We start from the raw sequence: 20749 nt of genomic DNA, 5'->3' as shown, positions 1-20749 counted from the left end.
TTTCAGCCATTTTTTTCACCTTCCCCTCTCTCGTCAGCAAAAATGAGTAAGTTAGGTTCCTATCTAGGAGACTTTACTGACCGCCCCCCCCCAGAGACAATACGCAGAGGCGGAGGGGGGGGGGACATACCTCCAAAACATTCAAAATTTAAATATTTTTGTTTAAAATAAATAATATTTAAGAAAATTTACCTTTTTATATTGTTTTGATGAAATTCTGTTCAATTTGTCCTTTTTGAAATTTAGTAACTTATAACTTCTCTGGAAGATTTATTCGACCCTTTCCAAAAGTTCAACCAACCAGAGTGACTCACCAAAGGAAAACAACACCGCCCCCTAAAACTTGCCGTCTTCTTAAGATTGCCACCCATAACTGGTAATCTTCATTGCCCTGAGCGATGACAGATATGATCCTGCTATGACCCATGTCTGTAACAGCATCATGCCCCCCCCCCCCCCGCCCGGATTGCAAGTACCAGAAGGATAACATTCCGATTTGGAATACATACGTAAATCATAGATCATTTCCCAATTTCATAAATTTCTTTCCCTATTTCTTACGTAATCACCATTCCAAACACCTCCCTCCCTATCAAAAGCCAGCAAATGCAAACCTCATCCAGTGCTTACGTAGTACTTGAATGCTGGTAGTCTCTAGGCCTAGCTACTTGCCTATTGCTTTGATATTTACAGACGCGATATATTGATGAATACTACAAATTTGACATAGTAGAATAATGGCAAGACTACGGCCGTATTAGATTTGTCCATCAGCTTGTAAGACAATGTTTTCTGTTTGGGAGCTAAAATGCGAATTATTGCTCACGCACCTGGGGTAGGATGAAGTGTTTGTTCCCTCCTCCTCCGAACCTTGGAAGATTCACCTTCTTGAATGGCGCAGCTGTATGGGCATAATTAGATCACTAGTACCCAAAACATTGTACTAAAAGATGCATGGGGAAAATCTATCGAGTTCTTTCCTGGGTCAGCACGTACGTGGGTATTAGTCTGCCAAAAAGAAATGATGTATCTCTCCGAATTCATGACACGTTGCCTCGAGCTTCAGAGCTTTGTATAACGCTATTTGGTTCCCCTGTCCTCTCTGAAGTTTCTTCGTGTAAAGGCAAGATTGGCGATCGACTTTGCTACCAAGTTTACGCGGCTACACTGAACGTTTCTGGAGTAATTTTCTTCCTTCAGTTCATGAAATATCCGCGTCAGTACTTATTCAATCCATAGAGTGAAATCTTTTTTTAAACCGTGTGTCCGAAAATTCGACGAAAAAAATTCATCGCTAGGGAAATTAACCGACAAACAATTCAACGAAAACAGTTCGACATGAGTGAATGAAGGCTTAAGTGAGCAAGTGAGTGATGGAGCGAAGTCCGCTCATTTAATCCCTATGTCGCTCACTTTGTAATTCACTCCCAAAGTCACTCCCCTCACTAGGTCACTCGTTCTTTATCACTTACTCATTCTATACTCAACTCACTAGGTTGCTCACTCTGTTACACACTCAATCACTTGGTCGTTCACTCTATCACTCGCTCATTCACTAATTGGGCCGTTTACTCACTGAGTGGTTCACTTTGTTACTCCCTGCCTAGGTCACTCATTCTGCAGGCACAGTAAATCACTGGATCAGTCACTTACTGACTAGGTCGTAAGTCACTCGCTCACTCATTCTATCACTGGGTCACTCATTTTATAATTTTTGTCGCACTACGGTTATTTTCTGCACACGAGGGCTAATTAGACCGGGACCTACAGTTGCCGATTCCAAATGGCGGCTTTTTTTTTAATAGTGCACCACCGTCTCGGTGAGTAACTCGTCGATGTGCGACTCCCTGAGCGCAGCAATCTTTCTCTGTGGTCATGTCGCCGTTTCCGTTGTACCCCTGTGTCAGGAAAGTTTCTGACAAGGACGAATCCTGGGTATCGAACTCGCGACACTTCTAAACATCCTTTGGTACTTCAGGCGATTATTTTACCGACCTGGGCTACCGCGTCTCTCACTCACTATGACACTCGCTCACGCATTCAATAGGTCACTTACTCTGTCACTCACCACCACTAATCACTCTGTCACTCACTCACTAATCACTCTGTCACTCACTCACTAATTAGGTATTATTTATTATCTTCCTCACTGGGCCATTCCTCGCTCACTTACTGACTCGTGTCGAACTCTTGTCGGTGAATTTTCCGTCGATGGTCGGCGAATGTTTTGGAGTGAAACGTTTGTGAAAGAGACTAAGAAGGAAAAACTCATTGCATGGTATTGTCGAGCCTCAGATTACGGATTAGATGTAGATTTTTGAGTTGCGTTAATTAATTTGGAAAATTATCTTCATTTTTCAAGGACTGAACGTTTTTCATGTAGAAATATACACTATATAGTGATGTCGAAATATTTATATTTCAGAAATCGACGGAGCTTTCTCTCCTCGTGGAAGAGCATCTCGGAGATGTGTTTGTGCCTTTCGATTCTGTGAGAACGCAACTCGTCAGACAGTGTCGAGACATACTGCTGGTAAGATTCCAGGGAGATTTCGTCACCTTTCGGGATGACTACCTGATACCTGCATCTGATCTATTATCATCATTGAAAGAAAAGGTAAGTTCTGTAATGTTTATTTATCCCTCATGATTTTCTGCGAAATAACCCACGGCAATAATCCAGCATCTGCGATTTTCACTAATTTTTTTTTTTGGGGGGGGGGGAGGAAGCGGTGGAAATATGCAAATGAGACGGTTATAAGAACTTGCTCTCCTAATCCGCAACCAGTTCGCCGTTGTAAATCGCGTATGTGGACCTGGTGCACTCTGCCGTGGCTGGGTTTGTGACTCGCCTGCAATGTGTTATTCCCTATAGTGGTGGTCATGTGGAACACATTGCTGTAATAAATGATTTGAGGCATTCTGCTCGTTATTTGCGTATATTTTCTTTGACTTGTGTACGTCAGTACCACCTATCGGCTTTTTTTTCCTGTCTTAAAAAAATTCCCGTGAACTAGCGATGCTATAACCGTTTTTTTTATTTCGTTAATTTTTCCGGTTTTTATGAATTTTTGGAGTTTCTACGGACTTTTTGTCCACCCAGTATATGTGAATTCACATCATCGTGTCTCCCCCAGACTTCCAAGTTTATCCAAGATATCTCCACCTTCGGTAAAAGCGCTTGAATAATTTAGCTCGACAGTAGTGTATTAACATATGACCATTATATGAAAATTGAAAACCGTAATTGGTGGAACGGGGTTCCAATGGATAGTTATAATCCATCAAACCCCCTTCATCATGACTCTGCCAATTCTTGTGCAGACAGAGGGTGCAACATGAAAGTCGTGCAGGAGTGATTGAACCTGAAACTTACTTCAATCACTTCTATGTCCGAAACGTTCTTGAAGCTTTAGCCGGCAATTCGTGGCCGAGGTAAAACAACTTCAGAAATAGTGCTTCATGCACCAATGTCAAAATCGCAACGAAAACTTTATGTAAGCGACAGCAGCAGGAAAATTGAGAAATGAGCTGTAAATGGAGCAGCATGCGTTTGGGGCCGTTCAATTATTAGATAGATAGATAGATAGAACCGCTCACAACCCCGGACTGATGCAAAGCACCTTACTTCCGTTTTCTCAAAAGAGGCAGAGTTGTGTCGGAAAAGTTAGCAAAGATTTATAGTGGTGGCTCCCCTTGCCCGCAAGTTTCGAATTACTCGCGTCGTTCTCCCCAGGAAGACAGCCATCAACCAATGCAACATACAAGCCATTTGACAAAAATGGGTGACTGAATCCAATGACTAGGGAGAAAAATTGCACGTTCGCCCAGTGGCACATAAGGGCCGGAGACCGGAGCCTGAGATTCCGAAAGAAATGTGGAAAAGACTTGTGGGCAAGAAAGAAGAGGAAGAAGCTGGCAAGTTGAAGTGGAAGAGCTTAGAGAATGATCAAAATACACAATGTATACAAATTACATATATACAGCGCCTCGACTGTGACGGGAAACAAAGCCTCCGTCCACAGTGCTGAGCAGTTCTGCCTGTCCTATTGCAGAATATGCAATATATATACACACACACACTGCACTGCACTGCAACGGGAATAATCAAACAGAGCCTCCGTTGACAGTGCTGGGCATTCACATTTGAATTACATGAATATATATTATTTACTTTACAAAAATTTCAAGTATTACGTCGTCATCGATGGGGCGGGGGGGGGGGGGGTTTCCGATTTGCTGACTATTGATGACAAGGGGGGGAGGGGGGGTGTTTTTTAAGGTTGCTTACGTCATCAACCACCCTTTATGAAAATATGAGTTAGGATTCAGAGGGGCAGAGCTGATGACGAAATTTTGCTGACAAGGGGGTCAAAAATGGCTAAAAATTTGCTTACGTAATACTTGAACGGCTCCTTTTATAAGACTCCGATTTGCATATTCCCAGTGATTTGCTTTAGTGCAGCGCTCTATATCGACAAAATTTAAAACTATTTTTTTCGGTCCAAAAAAGAAACCGTTCTCGAGAATATTTTTCTGCAAACAGCACTTATACCAAATTATACTATACCTAATTCCTTCAATTTTTCACGAATTTTTAAACTATTTACAAATTTAAGGGAACACCCTGTATGTATTGAGTGGTCACTCGATTTAGCTATTTGTTTGAAATAGTCTTTAGGACACGGCAGTGCGTTGAAGCACCAGCGGTAAAGATCCGCAGGTTAACGTGCCGGTAGTGATCTGTGTCATCATTAATGAACTGTTAAGGAAAACTTATCGATCATTCTAATCAAGCCTTTTAAGGCCATTTTTCATCTTAAAATAATAATTTTGTGAATTATTTGTTGAATACTGAAAAAAAAGTGCAAATAACATCAGTGTAAAGAACTTCAGACATTTTATTGACGTATATTCAATGTATTATATGGGCAGGAAATTATGGAACTTATGGATTCAGAAAAATGTATGCCGAGATGGCTAATATCTCTGAAGCCGTTATGCCATCAGAGACCTAGTTCCTGTAGCTTTCCTCTTCCATCAAACCAATATAATTGGATGGAAATCAAAAAGAGTCGACGCCGTTTATTAAAATCATTCATAATGTTATCATTTGGGTATTGCTATCACTTTTGCAAAGAACGGAACGGGCCAATAGCATAAAACATGGAAAAAAATTTGTTGGGATTTTGGATAATGTTATAAATTTCCCGTCGAAAGTTTTCTTTTTTGAGTATACTGAAGCGGAGGTTTAACCAAACTTACGTCTTTTTCCCCTGTAAGTTATCGTTATCAGGCCGCAAGACTTTATAGGAGGTTAGAAGGTATTCTCTCGCCTCCTCCCCTTGTTGACAAATATTTCCGTACTTAATGTCGTAATTAGACCGTTGCATTCGCTGTGATCCATGTAGGCCTACGTGTGGAGCTGCTTTTGCAAGAGCCTACCCATAATGAAGGCCAATGAGGGGGGAAGAAGTGCTTTCCAAATTTTCTTGATCAGTTTCTTTCAGTTGACTAGATTCAAATTTCCGATGGACTTTCTCAAGGATATCTATAAAACGCATTGAAAGAAAATTGTTATCACTCTCACATAGAACGGAACAAACCAATATCATAACATGGAGACAAAAAAGTCCTTTATTTTTATCGAGGATTCTGATAATTTTTTCAACTTTTGTTGATTTTTTTTTTTCTCCAATTTTTATCTTTTTTTCCGACGGAAGTTTTTTCTGTGCATTCTGAAGCTAATGTTCAACCAAGCTTTTTTCCCCTGTAAGTTATCGTTGTTAGACTGGAGAACTGGAGAAACCGTGAGACACCCAGGCTCTGTCGCAAGAAGCAACGTAAGCTCTTCGGCCCCCTCCCCGAAGGGGGAAGGTCCAGGGCATCTCGGGCAAAACCATTATTTATTGATACGTCAAGGATTACATATAGTGAAAGGAAATTAAAAATTATGTAAAAAGAAGAATCAAATTAATCAAATTAAAGTCAAAGTGTAACGAGCACGGATAATAAATAATCATGGAAAGTTGTATAATTTCCATGATTATTTATTATCCGTGCCCGTTCCATTCCACAATTTAATAAATAAATTGAAATTGAATAAATAAATAAATTGAAATTGAATAAATAAATAAATTGAAATTGAATAAATAAATAAATTGAAATTGAATAAATAAATAAATTGAAATTGAATAAATAAATAAATTGAAATTGAATAAATAAATAAATTGAAATTGAATAAATAAATAAATTGAAATTGAATAAATAAATAAATTGAAATTGAATAAATAAATAAATTGAAATTGAATAAATAAATAAATTGAAATTGAATAAATAAATAAATTGAAATTGAATAAATAAATAAATTTTATTGATCGAGGATTGTTTGACAGAAAGGCAGAGCACCCCATTGCGCTCGGGCAGTTCAGTACACTCAGTCCAATTCGCATTTATCACAGTTGAAGGTCTTTAAAATATCTCCGGGACACTTGATTATAGATTTAGGATTCATCCTGCTCCCCGCCTTCAAACAGTGCCACCAGCGCACTGTCAGGGTGAAGACGCCGCGATCTCCTCAACGGAGGTGCTGGTACCGGAGTTGCAGGCGTGATCCATGTACGTATGGAGCTTCTTGCAACGGCCTTCCTGTAGTGAAGGCAAATATATGACGGAAAAAAAAAAACATTTTTTCTTTCAGTTCTTGATCAGTTTCTTTCAGTTCTTGATCAGTTTCTTTCAGTTCTTGATCAGTTTCTTTCAGTTCTTGATCAGTTTCTTTCAGTTCTTGATCAGTTTCTTTCAGTTCTTGATCAGTTTCTTTCAGTTATTGATCAGTTTCTTTCATTTGTCCAGATTCAAATTTCTTTTCCCGAGAACCTTTCTCAAGATATCTATGAAACATATTGTGTACGCACATTAAAAATGTATCGTTATATGTGATATACATATTACAGTCCCATTCTAACACCTCACAATGGCTGAATAACAAAAATGCAGGATTTTAGCTCAAACAGAAAAAAAGTCCCATTTCAGAATAGAATTAAAAAAGAAGAAAGGAGAAACGATTGAATATTTTGCAATCAATTATGTGGGAAAGAAAAACAGTTCCATTTTACTAATACCCGTTTACCATATGTGCTGTTCGACCAAACGGAATGTGTGGTCACCGTGCTTTCAAACTTTTTTCGATATGCATATCATTCGGTAATTGCTTTCCCAATGTGATCGCATTAAGCAGCGTGGACTGTATTTGCAAATGAATGCCAAGGCAAGAGAATGAATTTTCCCGTATATTTCCTTTTCATCAGGAAAAAAGAGGGAAAAACAATGAGAATCGGTAACTTGAACGAAGGAGGAAGACTGATTCATCTCTTGTATTTCATTCATCTTTTGTTGAACTTTCTGAGGTGTGTGTATGTGTGTTTTCAAGTTCAGTGACATCTGGAATTCGCAACTTGAGACACGCGGTGACTACCACTTCAGTTGACATTCCACTACACTATGGTGCTGCTCCTCCACCCTGTGACATAATGTTTTTGTCTCGTTGAATCTTTTGTTTTCTTCTCTCTGACAAATGGAGTTGTTCTCGCGCGTTTTAACTTCCGCCGCAAATATCTTTTTCTAGTAAAACAAAATTTTTTTGCCTGTTTTTTACAAGTGACACAAAAGTATGAAAAAAAGAGAATTTTTTTTTGTGTGTGTTGGTGTTCACTGAAGTTTTTGTAATGCTTTCACTGAACCTATTTATGGCATCACCGGAGTAAGAGAGATGAGAAAACGCATTTGACTCCTACGTGGTATTCGGAGAATTTTCTCCTACAAGGGGGCCTCTAACGTTTAATTAGAGAGAACTGGAAACAAAAGAATTATAAAAATGGAATTCCAGGTTCGATGGCCATGATAGCCCTTAGAACGTGTCGAGAGCTCGTAGTCATTCACGCGCGGCCTTGTTTTGACGTTCCCTATCAATGGAACTGAAGTGGTACTTGGAAAAAACAAGGGATTGCAGTAAAAAGTGTTTGCAATTTATATTAAATGTGCAAAGAAGTGCTTCAACTGAGTTTTGACACACACTTTAAGAAATATGACACTCTTTTCCACATTTGTCTAGTTCATTATCTGATTTTGACACTAGAATAAATCGTATAAAAAACTGATTGATAACTTCAGTAGTTAACTGGTGGTGATATTCCCTTGCTAACCCCAAAATTCGAAGGAATACGGTCCGCTCCCAGAAACGTACAATACGCCATTGGCCAAGACATGCTCCAATACCAGAAATTTTTAGGGTTTTTTTTTTAAAAATCAAGTTGAACATTGATATATAAGATCTTGCTTCAAGATATGCGACAGTTTTTCGAGAAAATTCTTTGTTTTTCATGAGTAAAAGTAACTTCCATGTACTAAGGCTACTCTGTGATGGTGAGCAGCAGAAAGTTTTGCACGAGTCATTGGTAAGTTGAAGCTCAATTAGCTATTGATCTAGTCATTGAATTGGGATATAAATTAGTATAGACATACTAGCGTGGCCAGAATTATAGGGGGCAAAGTGGGTATACTCGGTAGAGTTTTGGAAGTAGTGGTATATAACTGTCTCGGTTGGCAAGTTTTTCATTTGATAAAAATTGGAAAACATTTTTTTTTTCCTTCAAAACAATGCAAAAAAATTTTCAGTGATAAAAATTGTAAAAAACACAATGCAAAAAAAACCACACTTTTTCTCATTAGAACTACGGAATTTTATAATTGCTACATACCGTTTTTTTTTTACATTCACCAAGTCCATTCCCGTAGCCACTTATTTCTTTGTATTACATACATGTATGTCTCTGTAAATGTGATAAATCCGGTTATTACGTATGTATAATTATCAATTTATCAGATTTTTTCCGTAACGTATACACTATGTGGATTTTTTTTTCATTATTATTTGTATCGGCTTAGGAAAATTATTATTTTTCAGGGTTTGCAAGCCAGTTTAGCCTTGAAATATTTAATATATATATCTAATATATATATATATAAATGAATAAAATTATCTTGGTATGGGGGGCGGGGGGGGGGAAAGGCGACAAAATCATGTTTGCCAACAAAAATCATAGTTCCGGCTCTGTGTACGAGGGGCCATGGTCTCCTGGGTTTTTAAAGGCTCCAGCCTGGGGGCTCCGGACGATTCTTATTTTTTCAGGTTTTTTACGCTATACATTTGTAGAGGGGGAAGTTAAGAAAATTGACCCGAGGCCCTGTTGCAGGATGGGATTACTCATGATGAGGCCTTCATGCTAAAAAGGCCCGTGCAGAGATTTCTGCTTTGATTCAATCCAATTACTAGCTCTTTCAACTGCTGTAAAATATCTAAGGATGATTCTTTTCTTTAAATGCTAAAAATAGTCTATTTCGTCGCCGCAGAAGATTTCTACCGTAGATGTAGACGAAAAGTCTTGCTTAATTCCGCCTGGACATAGACTCTAGAGCTTGGAAATTTCTTCCAATGACACCGGTCGTGAAAGCCTGCTGTCTCTTAAAAGTCTGAACTGTTTATTATCCTCTGCTGCTGTTTCAGAAAAGAGTGTAGATTAAAATCAACACTGTTGCACAGCTGAAGCATTTCCCGCTGAATTTTGAAAATTTTCGTTAGTGACATGATTACTAGGTACGACTTATTAGTATTACCCATCGCAACACGAGCCAAAAAAAAGATTTCTGTGAGTTCGGCAAATGTAAATTTAAGCCTAGTTCTCAGGGCCATCCCCTGCACTTGTCATTTCGCTCTGATACCCGATCATTACCTTGCGCCTCGATTACTTTCATACATGATAGAGAGAGAGAGGGTAGTGGGTTAGAATCAAATTACATTGCCGGCTTCTTTTTTCTTATCTCTCTCCAAAATGCCTGTGCGAAGATGATACCGCTGCTTTTTAGCGACTTTTTACGGCCCGCGTAATTATCTGTGGGCGCTGGTTTACACACTACTACAAGCTTTATACTTGTATTAGTAAGTATAATTCTCCTCAGAGGCTCGGTGGGCGAACACTGAAATGTAATAATGATAAAAATTACAGCAGCGGCGTTCATCCACAACATATTAAGTCGAATACGTAATTTTACGTGTGTGTGTGTGGTAAGGCCGGCGGCTTGTTGAAGAATCGGGTGCAGCCTTGATCCTTTACACCTTTTCTTATGATATCGAATCCTCTGCTGAACATCTGCCTTTTGTTATGCTTGTGGAAGGTAGCGTTTTGCCAACAGTTTCTTGAGTTCTTGTTGAGGTCCTCTGGAACTGTGCCGCAAGTCAATCAATTGGTCTGAAACTGGTCCGCTGGTCACTTAATAAAAAAAATTAGAAACCACAACTGGCAAATTGCCCAACAAGGTGGCTGGAAAATACGAAAATCGAGACAATAAAAAATATATATAAAAAAATAAATAATAGAAGTCGTCCATAAGATTAAGGTTATCCGAGGCCTAAATTCAGCAACCCAAAAATAATAAGCCAGAAAAAGTAACTAAAAGATCTGCACACAGAAATATTGTTGTCATTGAAATAAGGATAGTTTCTCGATTAACCCCACCCATCTAATATATTACCCCTTGAAGGTGTCCATAGTGGGGAATTCACGACATCGGAAGGTAAGCTATTCCATGCATTTGCAACACCATTGGAAGGAAAGCACAAAGACCACACAACAACCTGGAATTATCCCTAACTAGTAGAAACTGATCTCCCCGAGTCGAAACATTTGAAAGACGGAGTAACATTATTTCATGGTTCTTTCTTTCATTTTTTTCAAAATGAACACGGCCCAGACTCTATCGGTTTTAGACTTATCGGTCTATCATATCGATCTCCTTGAAAACCTGTTAGAATACTTCAATCATATCTCCACGATGCCTACGTTATTCCAAAGAAAACATACTCAACGAATCAAATCTCTCTTCATACCTCAAGTCTTGCGTACCCGCCAGTACCGGCTGTTCTTTGCAGCCTTTCATCCAAGTCTATATTTTTCCGAAACTGTACTGTAGGGAAGAATGAACTGTCTGGGCAAAGCTGAAGGAAGACTCTATGAGGACGCGAAGAGACCTTTTCAAGAATCAAACCGATAGAAAGCATTCTATTTGCTTTTTTTGACCACCACTGAACGATGTTCAGAAAAACCAAGTCACACGCCAATGAGAATTACGAAGTCGGTGAGCCTAGTTGTATCCGGAATAGATTACCCATTTAGCTCGTAAGTGAAACATGCGTTGTTCGAACAAAAATGAGCGACCATGGTCAATGCTGAAGGTCATGCTCGATTCCTTTGCCCAATCGTATTAAAGTTGGCCTGGAGCAGCTCCCTATCGCTTTGATTCTCGAGTACATCCCAGGGCCATATAACAAGGGCTGTCTCCTCAAGCGCTGGAGTCGGAACCAGCTGACGTCATTCCCCTGCGGAACCGAGTGCATCTGCTTTGCTGCCTTATTAATTACGGTTGTTTGCTATATCGCTGCGCTGCCCATTTTATGATTTACTTCCAAAACTATCTTTCTGGTTATTGTCATTAGTATTTACAAATACAAATACAACGCCACAACAGGCAAATTGCCCAACGAGGTGGTTGACTTAAGAACATCATGTATCCCCGAGCCATTTTTCGGAGGCCCTACCTACTACTGCTACACCACACATGCACCCCGCCCATTGTTCTGTGTACTGCTGCCATCTGCCATCAATTTTTCTAACTATGCATGAAGTGTAATGATTGAACAGTATACTGTTGTAGGCCTGTTGCACTCTGCGGCGAGATAAGGTTCACTATATATATACACTGATCTAAGTATGATCTAGAAAGTCTCTTTCTTTGATGTGTTGCGGGCTGGAAAAATTACAGCCTTTTCTGTAGATGCTGTCCTTAAGGTTCATTAAACTATACTGCTATTGGGGGCGGTAGCCCAGTACAACAGAAACGGCGACATGACCACAGAAAAAATTGCTTCCGCAGGGAGTCGCTACACAGTGACCATTACTACAGTCACTACACTACTCCCCATCGAGGTGTTAGCGCACAAACCTCTCGATGAGTGTAAAAACAAACCTGCTGTTTGGAATCGGCAATAAATTGTAGGTCCTGGTCTGAGAGATTAGCCCTCGTGTGCAGAAAACGACGAAATGATATACTGGTATTAGGAAAAAAAGAAGAGTAAATTTTCCAATCTCACACACACAATATACGGTTATACTAGAAACCATTTCTGTTGAGGAATCGGGTGCGGCCTTGATCCTTTACACTTTTCTTTTGTGATATCGAATCCTCTGCTGAACATCTGCCTTATGCTATATCCATGGAAGGACGCGTTTTGCCTGGAGTTTCTTGAGTTCGTGTAAAATTTAAGCGGTTTGCTGCTGCCACCCGCTATTTGATTCCTGCTTCGAAAGAAACGTGATTACTGGAGAAATATGTTTATATATTATGTGCGGATGCACACGTATCTTTTCGTTTACCCCTTTCGATGATTTGAAACAGCTGCTGCTTATTTTTGGTATAGCTTATTTATTGGCGTTTTTTTTTTTTTGGTTGTTGATCGACTGACGTGCGTGAGTCCCATCAGGCCAAACACCTGCTTTCTGCACGGATTACTGTCTTTCGGAGAATATCCTGTTCGGGGTCTCTTTCTGTTACGTCAAGGTTACTGAGTATTATGCGGCGTATACGTATTGTTAATTAGTGAGGAAATCAGTGGTGCTTTCTCGTCGCTAACTTCCGCGTATTGTTGCGGGAATATATGTATGTTTGAAATGACGAATCGTGTATCATGCTATGCGTAAAATTGAACAGTCATTGTTTGTTCCTGTATTTCCCATGGTTGGGAGGGATCCCAATTTCGTATTCGTACGTTATAAATATTAGTTATCCTTCGGTTTCGCAAGGGGCTGGACTAAGTCCTTGATAGAGAATGGGATGCTTATGGCCACCGGAATGAAATAATAGAAAGCCCGAAATGAACCTTCAGTGTTCACTTCAAAATTTTAAAGACAGATGGTAGCACCGCTGGAACACTAAACACGCGTAGCTCAGACAATATAAATATGTTGGGGTCATGTATACACTCCGCGCAATAGTTCTTTCATGTAACGATTTCGTTAGAAATTCCTCGGAGAAATATCACCCAGTTCGAACTAAATTTTGATTTTGTAATTCGTGTCTGGATAAAAGTCTGTTTGTCAAGATTAGCGGTGGCATAGCACGTAGAAATTGCGTGCACCCACACCGAAATTTTCATTAGTTTGTTCGAAGTCAAATGTACGTGGAATAGTATGGCCGAGCACTGTTTGCTTCGCAGAGGTTTCTTTCTAAATCTAATTATTTAAACTTTGCTGCCTCAATGGAGCTTAAGAACGACCTGGAATTTTTGATCCTGTGCAGTTAAGCAGTGCTCCAGTGGAAATAAGACCCTAGCTGAGTATGGTTGGTAAAGTTGTGTGGGTGTCGTGATGTCTTCGTATCCCGATAGTCTTGGTTCGACGTCCGCAAGCAATAGGAGTTCGACTGAAGTGTGTTTCCTATGTTTTTGCAACTTCCGAGAGGCGAATGCCAGCCAGTAGTTCTCCCTTTGAACATAAATCTTACACAGCGGGTATTGAACGTTTCAATTATTGAAGGAACCAAAAAATACCTTGATGTCAGTTTGCCACTTTTTTGGCGCAGTGGTAAGATTCTCGTCTGTTACCAAAAACACTACTATCAAGTTCGCGATCGATTCGATCCCTGGGAAGGACATAGATAAGTTCTTTCCCTACTGAATCTGAGGCGACCACCGATAGATGGCGCCTTCTCAATATGCCCTCACAAAGTCCCCTTTATGATCATGGTGAGAACGGAAGTATGTAAGGACTGTTTAGAGGATCCAAACACTATCGGCAGCAAATCGCCGGCGATAATGACGGTGTGACCGGAGTTGGTGTGCGGTAAAGTAGTGTGAGTTTACCTCTCACTTTTGATTCGGGAAGACAAATCGGCAGCACCTGACCGCAAAACATGTGACAATCGCATGTATCTACAATAAATAAGGTTCCATAATAAATGACTTCCCGACACAGGATTGAAATGGTGGTATATTGCTTATACATTTCCCACTGGAATATTTACGACGGGTTAAGTAGCATATTGTATCTATGGGGGGGGAGGGAAGATAAACTTTCTCGTCCTATCCAGATCATGGCCCACCGCTCCGTCTTAGTGAAGAGATATAAGCAGGTGAACACAGAACACACCTGGGCCATGTGCGTGTGGGTGTCGGGAACCTAACGCGAAGTTTATTTCTGTGTAATGCTTGTCATAGTGCTGCCATCTGCCAACAATTTTTCTAACTGAGGGATGTGTATCGATTGAATAACTATCGTTGTAGGTCTGTTGACGAAATTACAAGCTTTACATTCTTAGTAACACGAGAGGCATTAGTACGCAGTGATTGGTTACTATGAACAAGAAAGATAGCAAGACGGGCGGAGCTTTTAACGAAACTGAATTTCGTCAAATAACCCACTAGGCACTTTTTAGTTGAGTTACGAAAGCCTTTCCCTTCACTTCTACGATCTTATTCAAAAAAGATTCCTGGCAACTCCATTGGAAAAATTAATTTTACCCTTAAAACGGCCTTTTTGAAATTAATAAAATGAAACAATGAATCGATTAAAAAAAAACCACTTGCAACCACGTGAGAAAATAAAATGATAGACGGGGAAAAACACCACTTCACAAAATATTTCACTATGAGTGACGTAATCGTTCTCCGCTCATTGCGACCAATCACGATGAGCTATATTCCTTATAATGTATCTAGGAATGTAAGGTTTGTTTATGCGCTGCCTGTTGCTCTATGTGGCGTATGTTAATAAACCAGGGTGGTAAACGGCCAGTAAAATAAAGATAAAACCCTTCGAGATGCTTGCACATTATGTTTGTTCCTATCCTCTCATCAAAAAATGATGTTAAAGAATGTTGACAAAAGCTTTGATTTTTCAAGTACAGTGGAGCAGCTCTGAAAAAAATTTTGCGACAAGAAAAAATTTTCTGGTCTGCCATTTTTCTCCTGCGTACGAGTTCACCGTCATATAGAGGCCATCTCTCTGGAGGGTCAATTTTCTCTGAGGAACGAGTGCTGACAGCCCTTAGGTTTCATTGCTTATCAGTTCAATGAATCTTTCTGTGAATTCAATACTTCTGAGATCACACCGATTTTTTTTAATGCTTGTGTTTATATCGAGTTTTTGGTACGAATAACTTTCCAATGGAGTGCATATTTCAAGTTTTAAGTTCTGAATTAATCTCGGAGAAACTTCGTAAATTTCCAATGGCTTCTATTTCTCTTGAGGGGAGGTTTCGAGAGAGAACTAGGTTCGTACCTGGCATAGTTTTTCTTTTTTTCTATAAGCTTCCAATATTATTATTATTACTACCATGACTTTTCTGCACGTGGGGGTTTTTCCTCGTGATCGTAAACAACTTTCTTTGAGAAGTTTTTTTTTTTGTTTAAGCAGGGGAAAGGCACTCATCAATCTTCCAGAGAAAGCACTCAGGTGCAGGTCATTGAAAGCTAAGATGGAGAGAAAAAAGAGAAACAGCGCTGGAAACAACTCCGTGATTTATACTTTTTTCTTATGAGTATCATGAATTCCATGATGAGAGGAAAAAAAAAACGCTTGTTGAGGATTGTTATTAAGAATTCAAAATTATACATATGAGAAAAGCAACCGGTACGTGTTCCGGCAATTTTTTCAGTAAAAGTCCGTTTTTGAAAATTTCAGCAAATTTCTTCGAAAAATAGTGTTTTTACTTGAAAACAGACCTTGTTTACAAAAATTTTCGCAAAGTTTTTTTGCACCTGGAGGGAAAAAATTATTATGAACCCTATTATATAGATCAAAACTCCCTGCGAAACCTGGAATTGTCCCTTGCTAAACGATACTGGTGACCCCTTGTCGAAGCAGTTGATTTACGATGCATATCGAACCATAACTCATGGTCCATTTTATCCCGTTGAAAATTTAAAACACTTCGATCATATCACTCCTTCACACCTGCGTTGTCCAATATAAACATATTCAAGAAATCAAGTCTCTCTTATGCCACCAAGAGCATGCCTAGCTCTTCTCTGCAACCCCTCAACCAAGTTTATGCCCCTCTGTAGGTATGGACTCCAAAACCTTAAAAATGAAACCGAGCATTCTATATTCGTTTTTCTGACCACAACTGAAAAATGTTCAGAAAACTTAAGCCGCTCATCAATGGGAATTCCTAAATCGGTGACCCAAGTTGCATCCAGGATCTCATCCTCCATTCATTAATGCCCATGCTGCAATCATATTCAAGTTCACCTGGAGTATCTCTCCCTATCGCTTAGATTCTCGACTACCCCTATTAGCTTCAGGTTATCTGCGAATTTGTTGACAATCCCCTGATCGAGTTTATCGAAAAAACACCTTGTAAAAACCTTGGGCCCAAGGATACTTCCTTAAAGGACTCCACTCTTCACACCAGTCCAATCACCAAATTCCCCGTTTACTATAATCAGTTGTGACCTATCTCTAAACTGCGATTCTATCCAATTCAACAAGTTGCTCCCAATCACAGTCTCATATAAACGCTACAATGTTGGACCCGATCGATAATAATAATAATAAACTTTAGAATATAATAAACTTGAAATATTGTAGAGCCTCTCTTAATCGGTCATATCAATTTATGGGGCGAAATATTTTTTTTATACCGGAGCGTCTCCCAAACTTGCTTGTCTAATCGCCTTCTCCGTTTGTCTTGCTCACCCTTGTTATATCCCCCCATGTTATCCCCCCATGTTATATCTGTAGCTTCTACCACACTCCCGTTCCGTTGCCCCACAAGGGGTAATATCTCCCACTTTGGGAGACATTATGCCATATGTTCGTACACCTCTATGAAAGGCCAGTTTTTTGAGGTAGGGAGACTGTCTAACTTAGGGTTGTATAAAGCTTCTTCAGTGTACACCAGTTTGGTTTTGGTGAATTTGGTTTCCTGCGGTTTTCTAACTTCAAGGCGCAACAACAACAAGAAATTTTTCCACAGAGGATTGGCGGAAGTTCAAGATACCATCTAGCATTTACCATCTCTACTTCAAAATACAAGATGGCAGCACTAGCATAACACGAAACGAGCAAATCTCTGACAACATAAATACGTTAGTGCCACGCACGCACTCAATTTGCATTGTGTTCCTACATGTCCCAATTCTGAAGAGAGTGGTGTTCCTTATACGCAGGAATGAAACAGAATAATTTTTAAATACAGTCTGTCCCGCTCAATTGGGTAATGAATAAACGGATGGCCCTCTCGAACGAATCCTCTGGAACCAAAATTTCTCCCATAGAGGAGTAGTGTACGCGTCGCTTGACCGCGATAATGTCAATTTCCGCCACCAGATGGCGCCACCGGAAATGTTTTCGCGCGTTTTTTTTTTAGCCGGACTTCGAACCGGATTACCTGTCCGATATATTTCGAACCGGACTACCTGTCGACAGTGTTTATTTTCAAAATGGCGGTATTTTTTTATGTCACTGTCGAGACGTTATCTTGACCATGGGATGTTTTCTGTGGTTATCAACTAATTCCCGATAATTACTATACTCTCTTTGGAGTTCAAATCCAAAGTAAAACTAAAAGGGGTCATAGCGTTATCTTGACCATGGGATGTTGTCTGTGGTTATCAACTAATTCCCGATAATTACTATACGCTCTTTGGAGTTCAAATCCAAAGTAAAACTAAAAGGGGTCATAGCGTTATCTTGACCATGGGATGTTGTCTGTGGTTATCAACTAATTTCCGATAATTACTATACGCTCTTTGGAGTTCAAATCCAAAGTAAAACTAAAAGGGGTCATAGCGTTATCTTGACCAAGGGATGTTGTCTGTGGTTATCAACTAATTTCCGATAATTACTATACGCTCTTTGGAGTTCAAATCCAAAGTAAAACTGAAAGGGGCGGGGTCTTACTCGTCCAACTGCGAGGGTTCCTTGATTTAAAAAACGTCGCTCCTAATTTTGATGTGCCTATGATCGACGATCGTCCACGGAGTTATTGGTGAAAAGGGCGCATATTGTGAACCATATCTACTGTTTTTCAATTATTTTCCACGAACCATTTTTTTAAATAAATTTTTAAAAATTTTCTCAAGATGGTCGATCACGTGACCCACGTTGATGACGATACTAGATGGCAGCACTACCGATATTTAACTTCCGTGAAAATTATTCACTATGTCGTTATATAAAAAAATTTATGAAATGTCGTCCCGATTTTCTCTTTGGACATGAAGCTGTATTAGAAATGAATTTAAAAGAGAAAAAATTACGTCGCCAAATTACGGCGAAAATGTCAATTTTGGCACCAAACTAACCAAGATTTTTCTCTAGCTATTTTCAAATCTCAAGTTTGAAAAGATATAGTTCGTTTGTGGTTGATGATGATGCTAATTAACCACTAGTGTTCAAATTATGCTGCTTCGAGAAGACCCTTTTTATAAAAAAAATATCCAAGTTAATCAAACATGATCCAAAAAAAACGCTCACTTTCCAAGCGTTATTATTTTTACCCATCGTCTTTGGATCTTTAAGAGATTAGATACCAAAAATATGCACAAAAAAAAAAAACCACACACAAGTTTTCATTGTCAACATTTCTATATTTCCTTCCATAACGAAACGAGATTTGTAACTACACCCTTAAAAAGCTTATTCTTTAGACATCACTTCTTATACCACATAAATAAGAAAGATATTGTGTCTTCCCGCACTTTATTATTTTATTTCTATTTTAGTTTTTCATTATGTCACTTTATTCATGGCTTTTATTTTATTCACTTCAAACACTTAAAAATTTATTTATTTCACTTTATCCAACTTATTCTATATTTAATTATTCAAACTTTTATTCAAAAATTTTTAATATTTTCTTTATTTCATTATCTTTTTCATTTCGTTTATTTTTAATCATTCAAAATTTTATTTTTTAATGTTTCATCGTTATTATATTATCTATTTGATTTTATTATCTTTGTGTGAACATTTTATTTTCATTGATATTATTTTTTTAAATTTAAACCTACTTTTAGTTTTTCATTATGTCACTTTATTCATGGCTTTTATTTTATTTTTTATTCACTTCAAACACTTAAAAATTTATTTATTTCACTTTATCCAATTATTCTCTATTTAATTATTCAAACTTATATTCGAAAATTTAATTTTTTCTTTATTTTATCTATTTGATTTTGTTATCTTAGTGTCATAATTTTATTTTCAGTGTTAGCTTATTTTTTCATTTTTATTTTATTTTTTATTCACTTCAAACACTTAAAAATTATTTATTTCACTTGTTTTAGTTCACTTTATTTCCATTGATATATATTTTTTTAATTCAAGCCTTTCCAACTTATTCTATATTTAATTATTCAAACTTTTATTCAAAAATTTTAATTTTTATTTATTTTATCTATTTGATTTTTATTATCTTAGTGTCATCATATTATTTTCATTTCGTTTATTTTTCAATCATTCAAAATTTCATTCTTTAATGTTTCATCGTTTATCTATTTGATTTTTATTATCTTTGTGTCAACATTTTATTTTCTTTATGTTTTTATCGTTACTATTCATCTATATATCGTTTTTTCATTATTTTTGTTATTTTATTTTTATTTACTTAAAATTGTTTATTTTGTCGTTTGAAGATTTTACATTTCTTAAATAATATATTTTTAAATTAAAATGTCATGTGAATAAATTTCACGCGTAGTTCAAAAAATGAGACAGACTACAAGTTTATACAGTTCAAATATTTATTCATATCAAGATATCGATAGCATGCTCGATAAGTTTATACATTTGTCTGGAATTTAAATTAATTCCTTTTATCGTCGGTGTGTTATTGACAAAAACACGAATGTCATAAATTGTATTACATTTCGTGAAAAAAACACCATCACCAAGAGGTTGGGAACGAGAACAGTTTCCTCTAAATTTGAAGCTGGGGTCGTCGTACACATTCAATGCAAGGCTAGATAACGTGATAATCACGGACACAACGATGATCCCGATCAAGGCTTTCCTGGTCTCTTCACGGCTAAAAAATTTTCTCTGGGCCGTCACAGCGCTATCCTTTGATACGTCTTGCATAACTCTGTACTTATCACGATCTCCACTGGAAATGACAAATGCTAGCGGGATTTCAGCAATTAATATGCTTCATTATGAAAAATCGACGTGGTCTTTCTAGTGTTAAACTGTATTTACGTTGAATTGGGTATGAAAACCGTGTCTCTGACATGTCTCAATGAATAAAATTTTCATAACTTAAGAAAATATTCATTTCCCGGCGTTTTATGAAATATGAATGTTTCTTACATTTCTGCTGAAAAGATTTCTAATGTTTATCAATCCGGGAAGTTACTCCGGCTTACGTACTATAAAATATTATATCTGTATGTTTATTAGAGTTTTTTTTTTCATGAATTTTACGTTCCTTAGCAGACATTGTTATAACGAGAGGCATGTTTTTTCGAATAGTGATGAGAATAACAAAAGGCTAAAAATAAACTACTGAATCCGATATGACTGGTGTCAACTAAAGAGTGGACATGACATTTTAACTTTTATTCTTTCTCGCACCAATTTTCTCAGAAGCATGTGTGTATTAAATAAAATAATAATACTTTTATAAAAAAAGGGAT

General features: G+C 38.0%; 1 protein-coding gene across 3 annotated transcripts in view; it reads left to right on the top strand.

The window, feature by feature from the left end:
* The window catches only part of LOC149088015 (uncharacterized), a 517816-nt gene that overhangs the window by 131474 nt on the left and 365593 nt on the right, over window positions 1-20749 (top strand). For all 3 annotated transcript variants that reach the window (XM_089243788.1, XM_089243779.1, XM_089243797.1), the window contains exon 3: window positions 2426-2617. In XM_089243788.1, the coding sequence (XP_089099914.1) occupies window positions 2426-2617 (192 nt within the window). The remainder of the gene's footprint in view (window positions 1-2425; window positions 2618-20749) is intronic.

This window comes from Pholcus phalangioides, unplaced genomic scaffold (genome assembly GCF_987345545.1).
Source record: "Pholcus phalangioides strain wild (caught in Gottingen) unplaced genomic scaffold, Ppha-v1.0 ptg000003l_1, whole genome shotgun sequence".
NCBI lineage: Eukaryota > Metazoa > Arthropoda > Arachnida > Araneae > Pholcidae > Pholcus > Pholcus phalangioides.
This window is presented reverse-complemented; position numbering and strand designations above follow the sequence as displayed.